Here is a 22,893-nt window from a genome sequence, read left to right on the forward strand (position 1 = left end):
GTGGTGGCATGTGCCTGTATCCCCAGCTACTTGGGAGGCTGAGGGAGGAGAATCCAGGAGAATAGCTTGAACTCGAGAGGTGGAGATTGCGGTGAGCCAAGATCACTCCATTGCACTCCAGCCTGGGCGACAGAGTGAGTCTCTGTCTCAAAAAAAAAAAAAATGTATTGTGGCTAAGGAGGAATTACTACACCCTAGTTCAACTTCTGCCATTCAGGGTTAACTTCAAAATCCAGCTCATCACTAAAAAACTGTCTAACCTCATACAAGTTCTTAATTTATATATGCTTCAGTTTCCTTGTAATAAAAAATGGGGCTACTCATTTTAAAATTCATTGTGTTATTTGGAAATCTAAATCAACATGTTTTAATGTTTCAGCACCAAGTCTGAGACATGGGTAAATGTTATATGTGTAGGTGATAATTATTACTTATATTATTATAATTTCAGATTTTCTCCAACAACGATCATGTTAGCTGAAGGAAATCAGAGTTCTGGAGCCATCTTTATTCTCTTGGGCTTCTCAGAATATGCAGACCTCCAGGTGCCCCTGTTCCTTGTCTTCCTGACCATCTATACCATCACTGTGCTGGGGAACCTGGGCATGATCATGGTCATCAGGATCAACCCCAAACTCCACACCCCCATGTACTTTTTCCTCAGCCATTTGTCCTTTGTCGATTTCTGTTATTCCACCACAGTTACACCCAAACTGCTGGAGAACTTGGTTGTGGAAGACAGAACCATCTCCTTCACAGGATGCATCATGCAATTCTTCTTGGCTTGTGTATGTGCAGTGGCAGAAACATTCATGCTGGCAGTGATGGCGTATGATCGGTATGTGGCGATGTGTAACCCTCTGCTCTACACGGTTGTCATGTCCCAGAAGCTCTGTGCATCACTAGTGGCGGGGCCCTACACATGGGGTATAATCTCTTCCCTGACACTCACCTATTTCCTCTTGTCATTATCCTTTTGTGGGTCTAACATCATCAAAAATTTTGTCTGTGAGCACTCTGTCATCGTCTCTGTCTCCTGCTCTGACCCCTTCATCAGTCAAGTGCTTTGTTTTGTTATTGCAATATTCAATGAGGTGAGTAGCTTGGGAGTCATCCTCACTACCTATATTTTCATCTTTATTGCTGTTATAAAGATGCCTTCTGCTGTTGGGCGCCAAAAAGCTTTCTCTACCTGTGCTTCCCACCTGACTGCCATCACCATTTTCCATGGAACTGTCCTGTTCCTTTATTGTGTACCCAACTCCAAAAACTCATGGCTCATAGTCAAAGTAGGTTCTGTGCTGTATACAGTCATCATCCCCATGTTGAACCCTTTAATCTATAGCCTCAGGAACAAAGATGTGAAAGAGAGTGTTAGAAAGTTAATGAATCACTCTACACAATTTTGTTAAAGACTTTGTTCCAAAAATAAATTCCATGTATATATTGAGGCTTTTTGTTTTAGTAAAGAAAAATTCAAATTATTTAGTCGGTTCACCAGTCAGATTTTTAAATCTATTTTAAGAAGCCAGTTATTTGATCATTTGATTTTTATTAACTTCTGTTTTTAGCAAAAATATAACAAGTGCTGTGGGTTGAATGTTGTCTTCCAAGCTATTTAAGTTCACCCAGGACCTCAGAAGTAATCTTGTTTGGAAAGAGGATCTTTGTCAATATAATAAGCTTAAGTGGATTAAAGTGGGACCTAAATCCAAGAACATCTAATGAAGATGTTCTTTTAAGAGACAATGAAGGACAACAGGAAGACACACAGAGAGGAAGGTCATGTGAAGATGGAGGGAGATTGTGCTTTGCTGCTACAAGCCAGGGAGCAAGGGAGGATTCTCCTCCACTGCCTTCAGAGGCAGTATAGTCCTGCTAGCACCTTAATTCAGACTTCTGTCTTGAAAACTATAAGAAAGTAATTTTACTTGTTTTAAACTCCCAATTTTTGGTAATTTTTTGTGGCAGCCTTAAGGAATTTATATAACAAGTAAATATCAAATCATAAAACCTAAATCTCTTGTTTTATGTTTTGCCATGGTAAATAGTTTTTTAAAAAACATTCTTCAATTTTAGTTTAGTAATGAGAATGTCAGGGTTACAGAGGAAATCTTAAAAGCTGAATAGGAGTGTGCATTTTTAAGAATAAGTAATGACAAGCTGGGACATGGTCTCTAAGATCCTACCAAATTCTTTGTTCTTTTCTCCCTGACATCCTCCTGTGCTTTCATAGGCAGTGATGTGAAACATCATGACTCTGAATATCAAGTAAAAATCTTGATTTTATGTGAAGTTCCTGAAAGATTACCAACAAGATGAAAATTTTTAAAAATATTAATCTCAAAATTCTCACAAATTTATGTGTTAAACTTGATTCTATAAATTCTATTTACTTTTTAGACAAAATATTATCTCTGTTTATCTCTTCCTAATCATGGTTTGTGTTACACAAGTTTTCCCAGGATATAGACTGTGTGAGCCTGGTATTATTGCTTCATATCACCTTAGTGATTAAATAGCAATTGTTAACCCAGAGTTACCATGTTCACATCAAACAAAGCTTTCAACTTCATCTTGTACAATAAAGTATACCACCAAATAGACAACCATAAAATGTAAAATAAACCTTTTTATTCTTAATTTTTCTTAGCTGTGCACCATGGATCACAGATAACTTTACCATAATTCTGAGCAATTACTCATATATTGTATCACACAGTTTCCAGATAATGAGATCCAAAGTTTGTTCACTGTGGGAAAAAAAATGAAAACTTTCAATTTTAATTTCACCTTGGATTGTGTGGTTTTCTTGGTGTGTGTCTATGGTTTTGTGCTATTAAAGGATGCAAAACATTACTCTCTCTCTTTCAACACATGTATGACAAATTAAGCATTATCAATCATTATCCTTCATAATAAATGTGTTTATTACATACTTACTGCTATATTGTCTTGTATATGGAGAAAGGATAAGCTGTCTTTGATCTTGAGTTTATGAATAGAAGAAAGAAGAAGGCAATGAAGAACAATACAAAAAACTGAGTAAAAATTAAATGTTTATTTATGTATTTTTAATTCATTATGATAGCTTTCTAGATCACTAGACTTTCCATTATATCAAGGGTAATCGAATTAGTGATTTTCAAACCTTCACATACATGCAAATCACCTGAGAGGGTTGTTTGTAAATGTTCATTCTGGTGCAGAGGATTCTGGATTTCTAGCAAACTTTCAAGTGATGCTGGTATTACTGGTCCTTGGATCCTCTCTGAATATCAAGGCTCTAAGGAAACATTTTATATATATACATATATATATATGGACACATTTTTCTTATATATATCCCATATACATGGAAATACATATTTATATATATGTTTCCTTATATATAAGGAAATGTAATATATATATGTTTAAGGAATCAAATAAATATATATTTATATATCAATAAAATATATATATGATATATATATTTGATATTACACACACACACACACACACACACACACACACATATATATATGTTTCCTTAGATCTTTGATATTCAGAGAGGCTCCAAGGACCAGTAACACCAGCATACATATATATGATAAAATTCTGTTGGTGTAGACTCATGTCTAATTGTGTGTAGAGTCCCTAGAGGCCATTTAAAACAAATTTTTATTTATCCTATTTTCTACTGGCAATAACATGATTTTAGTGATACAAACTTAATAATTCTAAAAACATAACATTTAAGAAAGCATTTAAATTAGAAAAAGTTTTCATTATTCTTTTATGCATCTTAACATACATACTCTCCCTTTTAAATAAATTCTTTGCATTGTTTAAATCTTTGCAGACAAAGTTTTTCCAGAACAAGGCAAGTGGAAACTAGTAGAACAGGAGTTGAGAAAGGCCTGTGCATTATACAGTCACCATGTCCCTCAAGCTTTGCTCCATCCCTCCAGCAGGATGTTAGACCAGGGCATATAATCTGTTCCCTGACACTCATTCTCTCATTGTATTGCCTATTGTGGGCATACACAGTTAATGTATTTTAAAATAAATATTCTGTTGCCATTTCAGATTGATCAGTTCATCTGGATAGTGGTTTTCTGGTTTGTTTGTTTTGCTTTAGTCAATTTCAATGAATTAAGGAATCCCATAGTCACCACTTCTTAGCTTTCAACTTCTCTAAAAGTCACTCTCTACCAGTGCACATCAGTGTTCTTCATGCTTTTCCCACATTACCACCATCCTTCCTCTCTAGTGCACTAACTTCCAAAGCTCACAGGCAAACGTGAAAGTCAACTCTATATATTATGCCTTGTTAATCCCCATGCTGAACTCACAGACTTGTAGCATGAGGTACAAAAATGTGAATTAATCTCTGCAGATGTTAATATACTTCAAAATATTTTAGCATTAAAAGAAATTTTAATAAGAATATTTCTATGAAAGTATTTATGTATCTATTCAAATATCACCTTCTCACAGAATCCTTCCTTGACAACCTAATATAATGTGACAGTTACCCCTGTCCTGTTAACCTAATTAATGTTCTTTCATAGCTGCAGGTGATATTTCAAATTCATTGAATAATTTTTTATTTGTTTCTCTCAGTAAAAATAAGCTCCAAGATGGTTAAAAGTTCTGTTTTTTTTTTTTCTTGTGTCTCCAATGCTTAGAAAAGTACATTAAAATTTCAGCCTTCAATGAATACATACTGGATGAGTTACAGATGGAAAGAAATAAAAATTTCAGACTAAATTGATAATATTTAGCATTATGTCTTGTTTACCTAGGTAAGACTTCTGGTGATGTCTCCTCGAAGAATATGGCTCCCATTTCATATTTTAAAAGCCAAAGAACAGGTGTAATATAATCAAAGATGACCATGCTTCTTTATATGAATGCTTGTGCTGCTAATTATTGTACTGTGGAAACATTTCTTTTTCTAATTTTAAGTATTCAGTTAAAGTTGGATACTCTATAATTTTTTGACTGTTTTATATTTGTCAGCACCACAAAAACAGTACTTCCATTATTAACAATATGTCTCATTATTAGGTTTGGGATTAATTTTTAAAAACTGTTAAGTTCAATTTGGAAACCTTTTCCTTCCAACTTAATTTAGATTTCAGAAACCTTGAAAAGGTTCTTCAATATTGTAATTAACATTTCAGAAAATTTTGGTTTATTTGGGTAACCTAATCTCAGAAATCCAAACATTAGTTTTCTGGATATAATTGTTAACAATATCTCTGGATTAGACAGATTCTCATTCATCATGATGGAAAAAAGTTTAGTGCAGCTTGGATTAAGTTTCAGAATACTTGTGGATAATTTTGTATACATTGGCAAAATTGTTTTTGGACATTGATCTATTAATAATTTTTGTTTATTGGAAATATTAAAATAATACAACGCTACCAGCATTTCTAAAGTATATTGCCTCAATTTTTTTTTTAGGGTTCAGTAATAATTTTGCAAAATTCACAAACAAAGGGATCAAAGATACGTAAAAACTTTGCAAAACATTAGTGGAAATATCTCTCTAAGCAATGTATTCTTGCCTTCCATATTAATTATTCCATAAAGAATTCTTATAAAAGTTGGCTTCTCTTAAGGCTATAAAGGAAAATATCTTTATGATATCAGAGTAGGCTAACATTTTGAAGATATAGAATGCAAAACAAATGGAACTACATTAAAATTAAAATGTATGCCATTAGTGCATGGAAAAGAGAAATCTGAGCATGAGAGAAAAATTTTGGAATATATTTAACTGACAAAATATTAATATCCATAATATAAAGATAACTATAAAAATTAATTAGAAAAGTAAAGTAAATAAAATGGTGCTAAAATTTGAAAAAGAATAAACTATTTTTGGTTTATCCTTATATATTATACAATAATGTTTTCTGTATGACCTATGACATGAAAAATTGTGCCAAATAACTGCTCTGAAGAAACTCAAGCACGTTCACATCAGAAGAGATGTTCAACAATGTTCAATTTCACATTGCTTATAATAACCAAAAGATGGAAACAGCCTAAATAGACATAAAATAAGCGAGTAAGATGAGTTACGGTCATACAATCTAATTCTACTAGTACAGAAAGCAACTCTTAATGGTTCCATTACACAAGATTCCACTATGCACAGAATGACTTACTGCTTTTCTTTAAAATCCTAAAGGACTGACATGTAATTCACTATAAAGGCCTATCCAAAGTCCTGAACAACCCTACTTGATAAATATACTTCAAGGATGATAATAATGCTGTGCCATACGGGATAAATAGCACAGCAGCTTGCTTGCTTAATGAGTTTGTTACAAGTTTTCTCTTGTGGGATCCACTCCAAATGGATAAACATTTGGGTCATTTTGTAAGTAAGTTGGAGTAACTTGGCCAAAATCCAAGAGGCACACTACATTTTGAATAGATGAGGCAGTACTTAAAGTGTTATTGTAATTTTAATTATGTGTAAGCAAAGCCTGATAGTTAATTTCATGCTGCATTTTTTTGTGTGTGTGTGCGTAATTTCAAAAAAATTCCAGTCACTAAATGTGACATAAGAGACTTGGCATTTGCCTTAATTGCCTGTTTTGATGCTCGGGAAGAGTAAGTTGTTGGTGATCTCCAGAGTTTGAGTCCCTGGGTAATAAAGTTAAATGTAAGAGTCTTGGTGCCTCAGGTATACTCAACCTGCAGAGACAGGAGGGTGGCAGTCTGTTTCTTTGTTTGTAGTAGGTAAGTTTATCTGGGTTTTCTGTGAAACTGAAAATAGTGTCTTTCTGATATGGTAACTGGGCCTTTGATTTTTTAAATCTTAAATCACTGTGTTATTCAATTCTGATCCCAATATCATTAAAAAATGAGGTCAACACTAATGAGAATATTCATTCTCATACCCATTGACAATTATCTCATGACGAATAGTATAAACTTGCTACTTAGAAATGGATATTTATCCATATTTCCTTTATATTCATATTAAATTAGTATGCAACTTTTATACAATTGAAAACCAGTCAGGGTTGAGAGAACCTTCACCTGATAAATCTTGAGACTCTTGCAAGATACTTATGCAATACCTGAGCTATGGTAGATGTTAACCCTTAAGTCATAAACCCCAATAAAATGCCCACTCCACTAAGAAGTCAAAAGTAGGCCATGTCCTTCTCAACTCCTCAGCAACTGAGATATTCAAGGAGAGAAGCAGTCTTTATAGAATAAAAGTTGGTGAAAAGTGGAATTAGTGTGCCCTTTTTCTAGATTTCTTCAACATTTTCATTTATCCTTAGAGACATATTCTAAATATTTTAATCAATTTGTCTATATAAACAAATACAGTATCAATGTATGTTGTTGTTTGAAGTATTTTACATTCTTCACAGAATCTTTATTAGTTTATATATATATTATATATGTATAATAATTTTCTGTAAGTTATGTGCATGTCATATGTCATGCTACTAGCTAATGTATGGATGGATATACTACTGTATACACACACATATGCACACATGTGTGTGTGTATACATATATATACACATATATATATGAAAATAGAAAGTGTAGCAAAAATGCAAAGACACTTCAAAGACTCAGCTTGGTTTGATATAGACGTAGGAGCTACCTGCATGAGGCATGTTCTTCTTGGATAAAACTAAATCCAATAACTGCTACTTCTCATTTTTTCTTTCAATCATAGAAAGTCACGGCATAATTATTTCTCACCCCATATTTTGCTTTGGCAGGAACAATTCCTCCCATTGAAAGGAATTATGGTGATGGTTTTAAGAAATCTGAGTGTGGAGCCTACCTTTGCCCTCTTAGGTTTCACAGATTACCCAGAGCTTCAGATTCCTCTCTTCCTTGTGTTTCTGCTCATGTATGTGATCACCATAGTAGGAAACCTTGGGATGATAGTAATCATCAAGATTAACCCCAAATTTCACACTCCTATGTACTTTTTCCTGAGTCATCTCTCTTTTGTTGATTTTTGTTACTCTTCCATTGTCACTCCCAAGCTGCTTGAGAACTTGGTAATGGCAGATAAAAGCATCTTCTACTTTAGCTGCATGATGCAATACTTCCTGTCTTGCACTGCTGTGGTAACAGAGTCTTTCTTGCTGGCAGTGATGGCCTATGACCGCTTTGTGGCCATCTGCAATCCTCTGCTTTATACAGTGGCCATGTCACAGAGGCTCTGTGCCCTGCTGGTGGCTGGGTCATATCTCTGGGGCATGTTTGGCCCCTTGGTACTCCTCTGTTACGCTCTCCGGCTAAACTTTTCTGGACCTAATGTGATCAACCATTTCTTTTGTGAGTATACCGCTCTCATCGCTGTCTCTAGCTCTGATACACTCATCCCTCACCTGCTGCTTTTTGGCTTTGCCACCTTCAATGAGGTGAGTACACTACTGATCATCCTCACTTCCTATGTTTTTATTTTTGTGACAGTACTAAAAATACGTTCTGCCAGTGGGCGCCACAAAGCATTTTCCACCTGTGCCTCCCACCTGACTGCTATCACCATCTTCCATGGGACCATCCTTTCCCTTTACTGTGTACCCAACTCCAAAAACTCTCGGCAAACAGTCAAAGTGGCCTCTGTATTTTACACAGTTGTCAACCCCATGCTAAACCCTCTGATCTACAGCCTAAGAAACAAAGACGTGAAGGATGCTTTCCGGAAATTAATACACACAAAAGTTTCATTTCACTGAACCAATCTCAAAAGTTGTTTTCAATCCAAATGAACAACTCAAACAGAGACTAAAATATATCTAAAGTCTAAAGCATATATTTATATGAGGTTTTATGAAATTGTGACATGTGAATTGATAAATTCAAATCCTTTGAAGAAGCCAAGGAGTTTTATTCTAGGATAAATTTTACATAATTTTGATCCACAAAGCACTGATTTCTTCAAGTTTCTAAAAACAAATCCTCAAACATACTACAAAGCTTAATAGATTATTCAACATGTGGAATAAAGTTACTGGAAGAATGGTGATGACTCGCCAGAAAAAAGAATTTTTTTTTTCATTTGTTAATGTGTCTGGCAATAAATGCCTTGCCTTTGAAGTTATTTGTGTTGTGTGTCTCTGAAGCATTGTGTCCTTTTTAGGGGATACGTGTGGATATAATGTGTGGTATCAGGGGAAAAAATCTTTTCTGACACCTCCATTCCTTGGGCTCTGTGAATTATTTGACTAAGAAGCCTTGCTCTTACAACAGTTAGCTTATGTTGAGAAGTAAACAGGACAAGCACAATTATATCTATTCCATAGATGATCCGGCAAAACTTTAAGAAACTAGCCTAGAATGGCCGAAGTGGCTAATTTAAGACAGGAACTTAACTCTGTTGGCTCCAAATCTAGGATTCTCGAGTACTTCCGAGGCTATTTGTAGGAGCGGTAATAGAAACTATTTGTGTCCTTTGGAAAGAACAATCGATGGTGTAATTTCAATATGTGTAGATTGAACTTGAATACTCTTACTCAAAATGTAGCATTCCCAGTGTTATCAGGTCCAGAAATATCTACAAGTTTTGTCTAGTCCAGTTTATACAAAATGAATGAAAATAAACATTAAATCTGGGAACACTGAGAAACCATATTTCAAAAATTTTTTTCTAACTTTTATATGAATGACCAAATAAACACAAATATTTGGTAACAAATGCTATAAAAATTCAAGGAACATTCCCCAAATTTTCTCTAAAAAGAAACATTTTCTCTATAAACAAAACTAGGGCTTCTTGGAGAAATGGCTAATTTGAAGTCTAGGGTAGAAAATAGGGAAGATGAGCTTTGGGTAGTTTAATGCTCCAGAAAGCTAGAATACTGTCAGCAGCTAATCAGATTGCCTCAAAGAGACTATAGGAAGCAATTTGAAATGGCTGACGCTGGTTTGTAGTCAGAAAAAAATTTTTTAAACATAAAAATGAATATTGATTACAATTGATTTAAAGTCCTCATATATGTTTAAATCTAGATACTAAAAAAGAAAAAAATGAATAAACCATTGTTTAATATCAATGATTATTAGGGTACTAATTCATTACTCTGAAAACAGATAACTAGATTATATATATATATATTCTCTTTTCTCCTATGTGAATTGCATTTCAGCATCACCTACCAATTAATGAGGTGACGTTCAGAAGAAATAAAAACATAAGGGCATAAGAATGAAATTAGACAATCACAATTATGGAACTCCACATTTAAAAAAATGAATAAAGGTAATGATTTCAACAGACAAGAAATCATTAGGCAAAATGTTTGTGGGTAATTTTAAGATGAACTAATTAAGTTGACACAACCTGAATCCAGAGATCAGAATGATCATCACTAAAAGTTGGACAAACAGTTATCATCAACCAGTTTTGTGCTTCTCAATGGACTGCAACGGACAGTAGTCAGAACCTTTTATGAAAAATTTTTATTTTGTTAAAAGAAACTAAAAGAATGAACCTAAGCTAATAAATATCATTGATCTCAGCATTAGTTTAAAACAATTGATACAGATATAAATAAAATGACACAAAATGAAGGACTAAGCAAAATACAGAGTGCTGCATTATTATTATTATTTTCCCCCACAAAAAATTACCTAACATGCACATATGCGGGTACACACGTACACACACACAGACACAGACAGGCTCTCACACAAAGAATGGTTACATAATGAAGTAAACTGGCTATAACAACCATATCTGTTTGACTCTTGATCCAAACTAACTGGAAAAATATGTCGTTAAGACAACTGGAGTAATTTAAACATGGATTGGGTGCATTAAGAATATAATGATGATTTTGTTAGGTGCAGTTTCGGCATGGGTGTTTGGTTCAAAGACTAAAAACACTCCAATCAAGGAATGAAAAACTACATATCAGGTATTATGTTTATTAACTGGGTGATAAAATAATCTGTACACCAAATTCCTGTGACACCGATTTGCCTTTAAAACAAAGTTGCCCATGGGCCCCTGAACTTAAAATAAAAGTTAAAAAATTAAAACACTCTAATCAGAAGTTGACTGTTTGGCCTCTTGGCCTCCACTGTACTGCAGGATCACCATGCTCTGAAGGCACTGACGGCTCACCAGAGAGGAAACTGCAAGATCATTGGAGAAAAATGCTGCTTCCAGGTGTTCAAATCATAGGTCCAGAGATCCAGTAGATTTTCTGCTTGGTTAGGGACAGAGCTGGGAATCAAAAAGGATGTAAGCAGGTGGAGCAGGAGGACTTATAGTGGAAGCAGATTTCAACTTTTGCTCTAGGTCTGCTGTTTGTTTTTTTATTTTGTTAAGATAATTTTTTTTACACTAGTCATATACTTTTCTAGCTCATCATTCTATCTGATCTTCTCCTAAATACCAATAGGCCAATTGTTTAAAATGAGAGTTCTCTACATTTTTTTTTAAAATATAGAAGTCTCTAATTCAAAATATCTGCCTTTTTTCCATTGATAATTAGGATCTTCACTGGTGTGTATAGTCCAACGGTGACTTAATCCAACAAGCTTTTTTATGGAGAGACCAGGAGGTAACTGTCTGGGATTAGAATAAACTTTTACTAGGGATACAAAGGGTCTTCCTAGAGCGAATGCAGAAAGCGCAGCCTCCATGATCCAAAAATTCACTCTCATGTCTCTCCTCTCTCACTGAATGTGAGACACCTTCCATCTTTGACCTGATAATCTGTAACGCTGGGCAGACAACACTGGGATGGGACTTTCCAAGCACAAATCCAAGGAACAAGGTTGAGATTCAAAAAACCATGAGAGCTTGGCATGTTTGGACAAAGAAAATGCTACTTAAAATCATGTGCCTCCATTCCTCAGTCTTTTCAGACTGACCTGTATCTGTGTGTGCTACCTTATGGTTCCTCTCCTTATGACAAATGACACAAAAAGACAAAAAGAAAACAGACTATTTCTGAGATCAAAATTATCAAATAGAAATCACAAGAACACCAAAAGTCACTTTTTATAGGAGAGCTAGTTCACAAATGTTTTCTCCTGCCAATTCCAATTTAGAGAGAGAAAAAGACAGGGTCTTATCACTCTTCTCAACCAGCCCCTACAGCAGAGATCCACCAAACTGACAGAAAAAAAGCCGCCCTCTGTAGGCCTTTCCTTAGTGGTCCAGGATCTCAGCTGCAGCAGTTCAGGAGATAGCAATGTTCCAGCCAGTAAAGGATGGCCGCATGTTGGGGCCAATTTCTGTAGGGGATCCAGAGATCACCCTGAACCCGTCTTAGCTTTTAGTAGGCTCTTCTTCAATACCACACACTCTGACCATATTTAAACATATGAAGTCACTCAATCAGTATCTGATAACAATTATCTTAAAATTACATAAATTCTCATAAGTATAGAAATATATAGGAGTTATCAGAGGTCTGGGGACTTTTAAATATAAATTGTTTTATATGGAGTGTTCCTAATGCTCTTATAAGTTTTTTTCTGCAGGTTTTGTAGTATATTAGAATTACATCAGAAGATGGTGATTAATTTAAATTGTCTTTTTTGTGACCTCAGGAGACTGGGGCAATAGGTAGTCTCTAGGGTTCATGTCTCCTAGGTTGTAACTGCAGATATAAGAATGCCTGTATCACTCACAGCCTGGAAACTTCCGACCTTTGCCATCAGCAGGTTTGCTTTGAGATTCTAAAGACCGATTGATATGAATTTTAATCTATATAACAACTTCGGAGGAGGAAAATGCACCCTGAGGACTCAACAGGTCTTGAAAAATATGTGTGAATGTGCAAAGAGCAGAAAGTGCTCTCTTTCTGCAAAACATTGTATCAGAAGGCCTGACTCCTGAACAACCTCCCCATGAAAAACTGGTACCTAGGATGGGGAAATAGAAGAACTTTGAGAATATTAGGAATGTGTATTGCCTTGCTTCTGTTAAGTTTTGGAGGAAAAGTCAAGGTAGAATAGACAAGTATTTATGTAAATGGAAATAAATAGAGATGAAATCGACTCTCTAGTGAAAAAAACAAGGGAAGGGACCAGCTTTAATTAAGACTGTGGAAACTAGATAAAAGAAGATTTCATCTGCCATATTTCCTGGAATCAAATATTGAAACTTTTAATAGCTATTTAATAGTTGCATTTGGTACACAAAGCTTATTGTGTAAAATGTAACATTAGTTTAAAATAAAATTTTAGATGCTTTAGAGAAGTGAAATGACGTATTGGGAAATGTGCTAATTAGAGTATCTGGGTTTCCGATAGACTGTCTTTTGAGATTGTCTTTAATACTCAAATTCATGAGTATAGGAAGAGAGGACCATTGAGTATCCTGGTTTTACACGTAACCCAACATCTTTCTTGATGGTCTAAAACTTTCTTGGGTGTTGTGAATAGAGATAGTGCTTATTATGATAGAGAAAGCGATTACAGAAATGATAGGATCTGAGAGGTGTTGGACACTATAATTAGAGTAATTTAATGATTTGGCTGGGCCCGGTGACTCACGCTTGTAATCCCAGCACTTTGGTAGGCTAAGGGGGAAGAATATCTGAGGTCAGAAGTTTGAGACCAGCCTAGCCATTATGGTGAAAACACTTCTCTACTAAAAATACAAAAAAAATTAGCCAGATGTAGTGGCGGGCACCTATAATTCCAGCTACTCAGGAGGCTGAGGCAAGAGAATCACTTGAATCCAGGAGATGGAGATTGCAGTGAGCCGACATCACACCATTACTGCACTCCAGCCTGGGCGATAGAGCAACACTCTGTCTCAAAAAAAAAAAAAAAAGTTACAATTCTTTCCTATTAATGTTTTGTGTTTTCTCATAAAATGTCTTGACACTGCAGCACTGCCTCAAGGTTTTAGTCCTTCTCTTTCATAGGTAATAGAAGGACACAATTAAAAGCCAATGTGTCTTGAAGGGAGAGGAGAAATAGAGATGGAGATAGAGAGAGACAGAGAAGACCCTAAAGAAAAGGGAAGTTTGCAAGTCAGAGTCTTACTACAGTTATTACTGGGTGAGAAGATTTTCCTAAATCCCATTCTCATGTGTTTCATCTTGATACTGCTTTCTAGTATATCTTTGTGGCAATTAACTATTGTTGGGCTATTTCTCATACATGTAGAGTCTTTAGTTGGCTTATTAATGGAAATATAGTTATTAATGAAGGGAATATGTTAATATCTACATCCAGATCATGGGGCAGATTTGGGGTCAGGTAAAGGGATACATGGCTAGGAGTCTGAGGATCAGAGTTCTAGTCATGGATGGGTAGATTGATCTTTATATACTTATCAATGGAAAAGTCAAAGTTTCCCTGTTTTTTCTACTTTGTCACCTCCAGAATAAAGAATGAACTAGATTGTCTGTACAATCTGTTCTTATTTGATTATTTCTCAGGCAATGAAGAAGGATTGGTAATTAGCACACCCTGAGTTAAAGAGCATACTCTCTAAAAAATTAATTAAGATGTATTTCAAAGTTATTTTTATGGGGTTAGACAAATTGTAAAGCGCTATATGGAATTAACAATAAAGGCACAAATGTTAAGTGTTAGGGCTATTGATAGTTAACATCACACTATGAACGTATGATGTAAAAACTAATTTATTTTGAAAATTCTGATTTGTATTACTGATTACAGGATTTACATAATAAATCATCATATTATGCCAGGAATATATTTTATGAATTTTCAATATTCAAGGAAAGTTGAAGGTATTATGTAATTTTTCATATAAAATAATTATAAATATTTTAACCTCATCTTATATTTATAAATATTAAAAATCACAGTTCATAACTTAATATATTATTACTCAATAATTATATTTTTCTCAAGAAAATTTAAAAAGATTACAATGTTTTAAAAGTTTAGGGATGGATCCAGTAAACAAACATGGCAGGTGTATCCCTATGTAACAAACCTGCATGATCTGCACATGTACCCCAGAACTTAAAATATATAATAAAAAAATTTTAAAAAATTAGATATTTAGTAAATCTTGAACAATAAACACATATGTTCTGGAAGAGATGTTTTCCTTCATGCTTCTCAAATTCTGGGAAGATTACCAGAATTTGAGAAGGCTTTGCACATAGTGCAGACTTCCCCAAGTATAATTATGTGATAATTGACTATCTTATGTTATTCCACATTGGGAAACTTATTTAAAATAATAATAAAATTTGTTTTAAATTTAAAATTGTTGATTGTATTAAAACTTGGCAATTCTATTCTTATGGCATTATCTTATGTTGTTTAAGTACGTGTCACCAAAAGCTTAATGCTTCTCATTTATATTATCAATTTATTGATAGTGACCATGACATTAATTCCAACTATTTTAAATTTAAATCAACGTTTAAAGACACCTTCTATTGCTTTAAGCATAAGGTAAATAGATAAGCTAAACAGCTTTCTTGTGAGTGGGTTGTTTATATGATATAAGGCAGTACTGCCAATGATGTTTTTTTATAGATGCATTTTCAGCTTTTCTATCATGACTGTTTCTCAAGAGTGATGCATTTTGTGATAATAGTTTGGTAGTACACTAAGAACAAAATGAATAAGTATTTAACAAAAGTTTTCATTCTACTATATATGTGAGTGTATATAGTATACTATACATGTGTATTAGTTCATTTTTATGCTGCTAATAAAGATGCGCCAGAGACTGGGCAATTCAAAAACGAAAGAGGTTTAATGGACTTACCATTCTACATGGTGGGGAGGCCTTACAATCATGTTGGAAGGCAAGGAGAAGCAAGAAGCAAGTCACACTTTACATAGATGGAGGCAGGCAGAAAGAGAGCTTGTGCAGGGAAATTCCCCTTATAGAACCATCAAATCTCAAGAAACTTATTCACTATCATGAGAACAGCATGGAAAAGACCAGCCCCCATGATTCAATTGTCTCCCACCTGGTCCCTCCCACAACACGTGCGAATACAAGATGAAATTTGGGTGTGGACAGCCAAACCACATCATTTTGCCCCGGCCCCTCCCAAATCTCATATCCTCACATTTCAAAATCAATCATGCCTTCCCAACAGTCCCTCAAAGTCTTAACTCAATTCAGCATTCACTCAAAAGTCCGCAGTCCAAAGTCTTATCCAAGAAAAAGCAAGTCCCTTCAGCTTATGAGTCTGTAAAAGCAAAAGTAAGTTAAATTTCCTAGATACAATGGGGGTACAGGCATTGTGTAAAGACAGCCATTCCCAATGGGATAAATTGGGCAAAACAAAGGCCCTAGAAACATCCAAAGTCCAGCAAGGCAGTCAAATCTTAAAGCTCCAAAATCATCTCCTTTGACTCCATGTCTCACATCCAGGTCATGCTGATGCAAGAGGTGCTTTCCCATGGTCTTGGGCAGCTCCATCCCTGTGGCTTTGCAGGGTATAGCACCCCTCCTGGCTGCCTTCATGGACTGGTGCTGAGTGTCTGTGGCTTTTCCAGGAACATAGTACAAACTGTTGGTGGATCTACCATTCTGGGGGCTGGGAGACAGTTGCCCTCTTCTTATAGCGCCACTAGGAAGTGCCCCATAGGCACTCTGTATAAAGGCTCTGACTCCACATTTTCCTTCCCCATTACCCTAGCAGTGGTTCTCCATGAGGGCACCGCCCCTACAGCAAACTTCTGTCTGGGCATCCAGGCATTTCCATACATCCTCTGAAATCTAAGTGGAGATTCCCAAATCTCAATTCTTGACTTCTGTGCCCCTGCAGACTCAACATCACATGGATGCTGCCAAAGCTTGAGGCTTCCACCCTGTGAAGCAACAGCCCAAGTTGTACCTTGGCCCCTTTTAGTCATCGCTGGAGAAACTGGCACTCAGGGCACAAAGTCCCTAGACTGCACACAGCAGAGGGAATCTGAGCCTGGCCCATGAAGCCATTTTTCCCTCCTAAACCTCTGAGCCTGTGATGGGAGGGGCTACCACAAAGGTCTCTGACATGCCCTAGAGACATTTCCCCAATTATCTTGGTGATTGGCGTTCGGCTCCTTGTTACTTATGCAAATTTCTGCAGTTGGCTTGAATTTCTCCTTAGAAAAAGGGATTCAACTCATCATGAACTCTGAATGTAATTGTGTTAGATTACAATAATATGTACCAAATTGGATTTTTTCTCACCCCATTTATATGCCATAGTGCTCAATAATTGTTGGAGTCCCAAGATATCGTGGTTTCCTTGATATCTTGTTTATATCCCACAGAGATCAGTGATTGTTTTGGGAAGGTTATGAAACATGGGCCCCCAGGGACACACACACACACACACGCACACACACACACACACACACACACACAATGTAAAACATAGCATTTTACATCATAGTGTCTTCAGAAATAGGAGAAGCGATGTCTGTCCAACAGGTTAGCTGGTTGAACTACGTTTTGCATTTTTGAGAATGAACATAGTGATATTTTCCGGGAGCTAGAAGCCTGACTTTTGTTCCTCATGGAGGTAATTTATTATAATCATACATTGCCGAAGGAGGAATTCTAAAGAAAGAAAATAGTATTAGGTAATTTTTAAAATCTGTGTTTTTTTTCTTAATCAGAGAATATTTTTTAAAATGCTATGCTTGGAGCACTCCTTAATGAAAATATTTTTCTCATTGTGTATTAAGGAACAATTTGGTGGGAAGTGAAACCTGTTTAATATCTTAAGTACCAAATATCTTAAAACAACTATTAGTGTGAGATGAAACGCAGTGTGAACAAATTGGAATGAACGCTTGTTTTCTCTAGCCTTTTCTCTTTCCCCTCTATCACGCCAACTCTGTCCGCAGAACCTAATGAAGACAGCATGGAGATTATCTCCAAAGTTGTCTTGATGCTGAGGGTGGCAGCAAGAGATAACAGGAATAGGACTGTTCATAGAGTGACATGGACATGAGAACCACCTCTGAAGCAGAAAGAAGAGGAATTGCTTTGTCTTATTGAAAAGCATGTTGAAACGCCCCTCTATGACAGGTTTCTCAATGAAGGCACCATTGAAATGTTGGTCCAGACAACGTTTTGTTGTGTGTGCTGCAGGCAGGGACCCTCACGTGCTTTGTAGAGGGCATCGTAGAGTGTTCAGCAGCATCCCCACTATATATCAATAGCACTGCCTTTCTCTTGTAACAACCAAAAATGTCTCCAGACATTGACAAATATGTCATTGGAATCAAACTCACTCTTGACAAACAATCACTGCTCTATGTGCAATTAACAGCTTGATTATTTTCTTTAGATTTCAAAATAGGAAAGGGCTTTCAAAGTATGTACTAGTTTGAACTCAGGGAAAGATATGTAACTCACTTCTCCTGGTCGTTTTAAGAGAGAAAATGTCATCAGAACAGTTTTTAAAATTTTCAGTCTGTCATTTAGTAATATGCATGCTGTCCATCTTTGAAATCAGTTGAAGAATGGGAAAAATAGCTGGTTGGGTTGGTCTCTAGTCCAGAATTTTTTCTTCCTGGAGTGCTTGATTGGTGCCTCTACAATGATGTATGAATCTGTCAAGGGTCAGGAGATGAAAGAATGAGAGGATTCTCACTCGCACTTTACACTTGCTATGTGTCAAAGGTCTGAAAAGTGTGTGTCCCTAATTTTAAAAATTTCACCCTCTTTCTCCATTTCACTCCATAGTAATGATGTTTTGGGATAAGTCAGACAAGTTAATAGATTTTCTTAAAGAAATATTTATGTTATTGGCTGTTGTAAGGATATGATTCAACTTGTTTGTCTATATGGAACAAATGCATATATTTATACATTATTGTAATATATGCAATATTTTTTCTCTACACTCTGGCTGTTTTTTAAACTATTTTATCCCTTTTCACAGTCATGTACTGACATCGTTGAAATGATTTAAAATTATCCTTTATGTAACTGCATGCTTTTTTATTATATATACTACAATTGTGATCATCTTTCTGTTATTTGATACTTTATTTCTAAGTTTTAGTATTACAAATAATACTGCAATGTGGCGGTGGGAATTTTTCTTAATAATTTCCTGTGCACATCTTCGATCAGGTCTTCAAATAGATTGAAAGCAGTAATTTCATTTAGCATATAATTTTTTTTTTTTTTTTGAGACGGAGTTTTGCTCTTGTTACCCAGGCTGGAGTGCAATGGCGCGATCTCGGCTCACCGCAACCTCCGCCTCCTGGGTTCAGGCAATTCTCCTGCCTCAGCCTCCCGAGTAGCTGGGACTACAGGCACACGCCACCATGCTTAGCTAATTTTTTATATTTTTAGTAGAGATGGGGTTTCACCATGTTGACCGGGATGGTCTCTATCTCTTGACCTCGTGATCCACCTGCCTCGGCCTCCCGAAGTGCTGGGATTATAGGCGTGAGCCACCGTGCCCGGCCAGCATATAAATTTTTAAAGACTGCCTGTAATCCCAGCACTTTGGGAGGCCGAGGTGGGTGGATCACGAGGTCAAGAGATCGAGATCATCCTGGTCAACATGGTGAAACGCCGTCTCTACTAAAAATACAAAAAATTAGCTGGGCACGGTGGCGCGTGCCTGTAATCCCAGCTACTCAGGAGGCTGAGGCAGGAGAATTGCCTGAACCCAGGAGGCGGAGGTTGCGGTGAGCTGAGATCGCGCCATTGCACTCCAGCCTGGGTAACAAGAGCGAAACGCCGTCTCAAAAAAAAAAAAAAAAAAAAAAAAAAAAAAAATTTTAAAGACTGAAGAGTCATAGTTACAGTAGGTTGTCCTTAAGAATACCAATTCCCTGAACCATGGCTGACACTGAAGAGTGTAATTAACCAAATCACGATGCTAATTTTATAGAGAAAATACTAATACAGATTATAAAATAAGTTTCTTCATCTAAAATATATTAATAAAATATGAACACTTGACTGTTAATATCTTAAATAAGTGTATTTCTCACCACTGTAGTGAAAAATTCAAAGAGAGGTATCATATATTCTAAATATTATTTTCTAGGATCCCAATATTTGGAGTTGGCTAAATACTGAATTTGAATTTGAATTTGAAAGAGTAAGGAGACTAATTAAATAATAACTTGACCTCATTCCTATTATTCAGTGCAGAGCTCTCAGTTGTGAAAGACTAATTAAAAGAACTATACAAATTAATATAAATACTAATATTTTTGTTTGATCTTCAAATTAAAGTGTACATTTTATGCACTTGTATTATACGATGACAGAACTTTTTAAAATTTCACAAAAGTTTTTCTGATAAAAAAAGTTCTTTGCTGATAAAATTAACTATTCTACTTTTTCTGATAACTTTTTACAGGATAGAGCCAAAACTAAATTTTAGACTACATAATAGAGAATAATTTTTAAGTTTATTTTTTCCTCCACTCTCATATAAATTGGAGACATGGACAAGGAAAACTGCACCACTGTGGCTGAGTTCATTCTCCTTGGACTATCAGACGCCCTGGAGTTCAGAGTCTGCCTCTTCCTGCTGTTCCTTCTCATCTATGGAGTCACGGTGTTAGCCAACCTGGGCATGATCGCACTGATTCAGGTCAGCTCTCGGCTCCACACCCCCATGTACTTTTTCCTCAGTCACTTGTCCTTTGTGGATTTCTGCTACTCCTCAATAATTGTGCCAAAGATGTTGGCTAGTATATTTAACAAGGACAAAGCCATCTCCTTCCTGGGGTGCATGGTACAATTCTACTTGTTTTGCACTTGTGGGGTCACTGAGGTCTTCCTGCTGGCCGTGATGGCCTATGACCGCTTTGTGGCCATCCGTAACCCCTTGCTGTACCTGGTCATCATGTCTCAGAAGCTGTGTGTAGAGCTGGTATCTTTCTGCTACTTCTGTGGGATGGTGTGTTCTCTGATTCACTTGTGCTTAGCTCTTAGGATCCCCATCTATAGATCCAATGTGATTAACCACTTCTTCTGTGATCTACCCCCTCTCTTAAGTCTTGCTTGCTCTGATGTCACTGTGAATGAGGTGCTGCTGTTCATGGTGGCCACTTTCAATGAGAGTGTTACCATCGTGATCATCCTCACCTCCTACCTGCTAATTCTCACCACCATCCTGAAGATGAGCTCTGTAGAGGGCAGGTGCAAAGCCTTCTCCACCTGTGCCTCCCACCTCACAGCCATCACTGTCTTCCATGGAACACTCCTTTCTGTTTATTGCCAGCCCAGCTCAGGCACCAGTGGAGATGCTGACAAAGTGGCCACCGTGTTCTACACGGTCATGATTCCCATGCTGAACCCCCTGATCTACAGCCTGAGGAATACAGATGTGAAAGAAGCTCTCAGAAAAGTGATGAGCTTCAAAATCTACTTCCAGGGAAGATTTTATTAGCACAATTCAGGATCCTTAAGTTGTAGCAGGTGATGGTTCACAGGAGTGGTGTAGTGTGGGAGTGAAGAGAAGGAACTCAGTAGTTATGAGTGAGTCTTTTTCTATTCACTTATCCTTGTGTCCCTTAAATTTAAAGGAAAGGGATTAAACATATTTCAAAATTTGTAGCCAATTTCTTTAAAATAAATTTGTATGCTTTTAAATGAATATGAGCAACAGTATTATTAAAATACACACATTTAGTTTGCTGTAAAACCTTCACGAGTCTAGTGAAGAACTCAAACAAGTTACACTTTATTTCAGTATCCATTATGAAAACTATAATTCTTTTCAAAATTAAATTTCCATTATTTATAATGACATTTACACCATCATCAAAGTATGTACAGAATGAGAATTCCATATATCTGTGCATATATATGTTTTTGTCAATTTTTGATTTTTTATATTTCCTGTTTATTTTGTTTTATTCTTTATTATTTTGTTGCTGCTATTGCATTGCCCAATGTCATTGGAACTTTGGGTACTAGGTCATCTGATAGATGACCAAAATAATGGTTTCATAGGACTCCAGGGAAATTGCATTAAAGAAGCTGGTATCATGTACAAGGAGCTTAAAATAATTCCTGGAACATAATTAGTATTTCTCTCTCTATCTACATTACACACACACACACACACACACACACACACACATACACATGCGTGCGCACACACACACACAATAAACATGTATAGGTAATAATTTAGAACCATTATTATGAATCACAGCATTTCTAAATTAACCCTCTTCTCTCACTTTATTTTTACTGCTTATCTTAATACTAACCCTAAAATCCATTGAGGAAGAAATGCTTGCTGACACTTATAAGATGAATTTTAACTTCTGTTCATGTTCTTCGCATGTGTTTATTGTTTTGCTTAACTGCCTTTTATTTTATTCTTTTCTTAATTCTGTATTGAATTATATTCACCATTGATGGTTTCCTTGTGACTCCATTATGATTTATGTCAATTTCCTCATTGGATTTACTTGTTTAAATTAAACTTCTCTCTTTGTGTCTGTAATAATATTAGAAAAGCAATAGGTTTGAGTTTTTCAAAGCCGAGATTGGTGTTTTGACCCTGGCTTTTTAATTTGTCAATTAATTTAGCTTTTTCAGTCCTTGGTTTCCTTCATTCTAATATTGGATTGGACTTTTAATCTCATGGACTTTCATTGAGATTAAAAGTTCACAACGTATGTGTACTTACTGACATCAGGAAGAGCCTCACTGTGTATCTAAATGAAGTCATTGAGGCTTGGGGTTTATATAACTTTTTATCTATTTCATCATCAGTGGCATATGAGAAGTTTTAAAAAAAATTTTATTTTTACTAAATGCATGGATAAGTAGATGCTGGTGAATTTATGGTATGCACATTGGAATTAATATGCAGATTTAGAGCACTTGGAGAACCTTCAAGAACTGTGAGTTGGTCCACATTGTCATGAGTGTTTAGCAGTCAGGATCCACTTAGGAAAACAAATGCTCTGCAAGATGTAACTTATGAAATGCTAGCGACT

General features: G+C 35.9%; 3 protein-coding genes across 3 annotated transcripts; all 3 read left to right on the forward strand.

Annotated features, from left to right (window-relative positions):
- The first annotated feature begins 470 nt into the window (after nt 1-470).
- LOC135270226 (olfactory receptor 5D13-like) lies at nt 471-1,412 on the forward strand. The gene has a single exon (XM_064365593.1). The coding sequence runs from the start codon at nt 471-473 to the stop codon at nt 1,410-1,412; it is 942 nt and encodes a 313-aa protein (XP_064221663.1).
- Nucleotides 1,413-7,784: 6,372 nt separating this feature from the next.
- Nucleotides 7,785-8,729, forward strand: LOC105713381 (olfactory receptor 5D14). The gene has a single exon (XM_021676281.2). The coding sequence runs from the start codon at nt 7,785-7,787 to the stop codon at nt 8,727-8,729; it is 945 nt and encodes a 314-aa protein (XP_021531956.1).
- An 11,646-nt stretch (nt 8,730-20,375) lies between these two features.
- Nucleotides 20,376-21,326, forward strand: LOC135270227 (olfactory receptor 5L1-like). The gene has a single exon (XM_064365594.1). It carries the CDS (start codon nt 20,376-20,378, stop codon nt 21,324-21,326), a length of 951 nt encoding a protein of 316 aa, XP_064221664.1.
- The last annotated feature ends 1,567 nt before the right edge of the window (nt 21,327-22,893 follow it).

Source organism: Aotus nancymaae, unplaced genomic scaffold (assembly GCF_030222135.1).
Source record: "Aotus nancymaae isolate 86718 unplaced genomic scaffold, 86718_ANA_hifiasm-v0.15.2.pri h1tg000059l, whole genome shotgun sequence".
NCBI lineage: Eukaryota > Metazoa > Chordata > Mammalia > Primates > Aotidae > Aotus > Aotus nancymaae.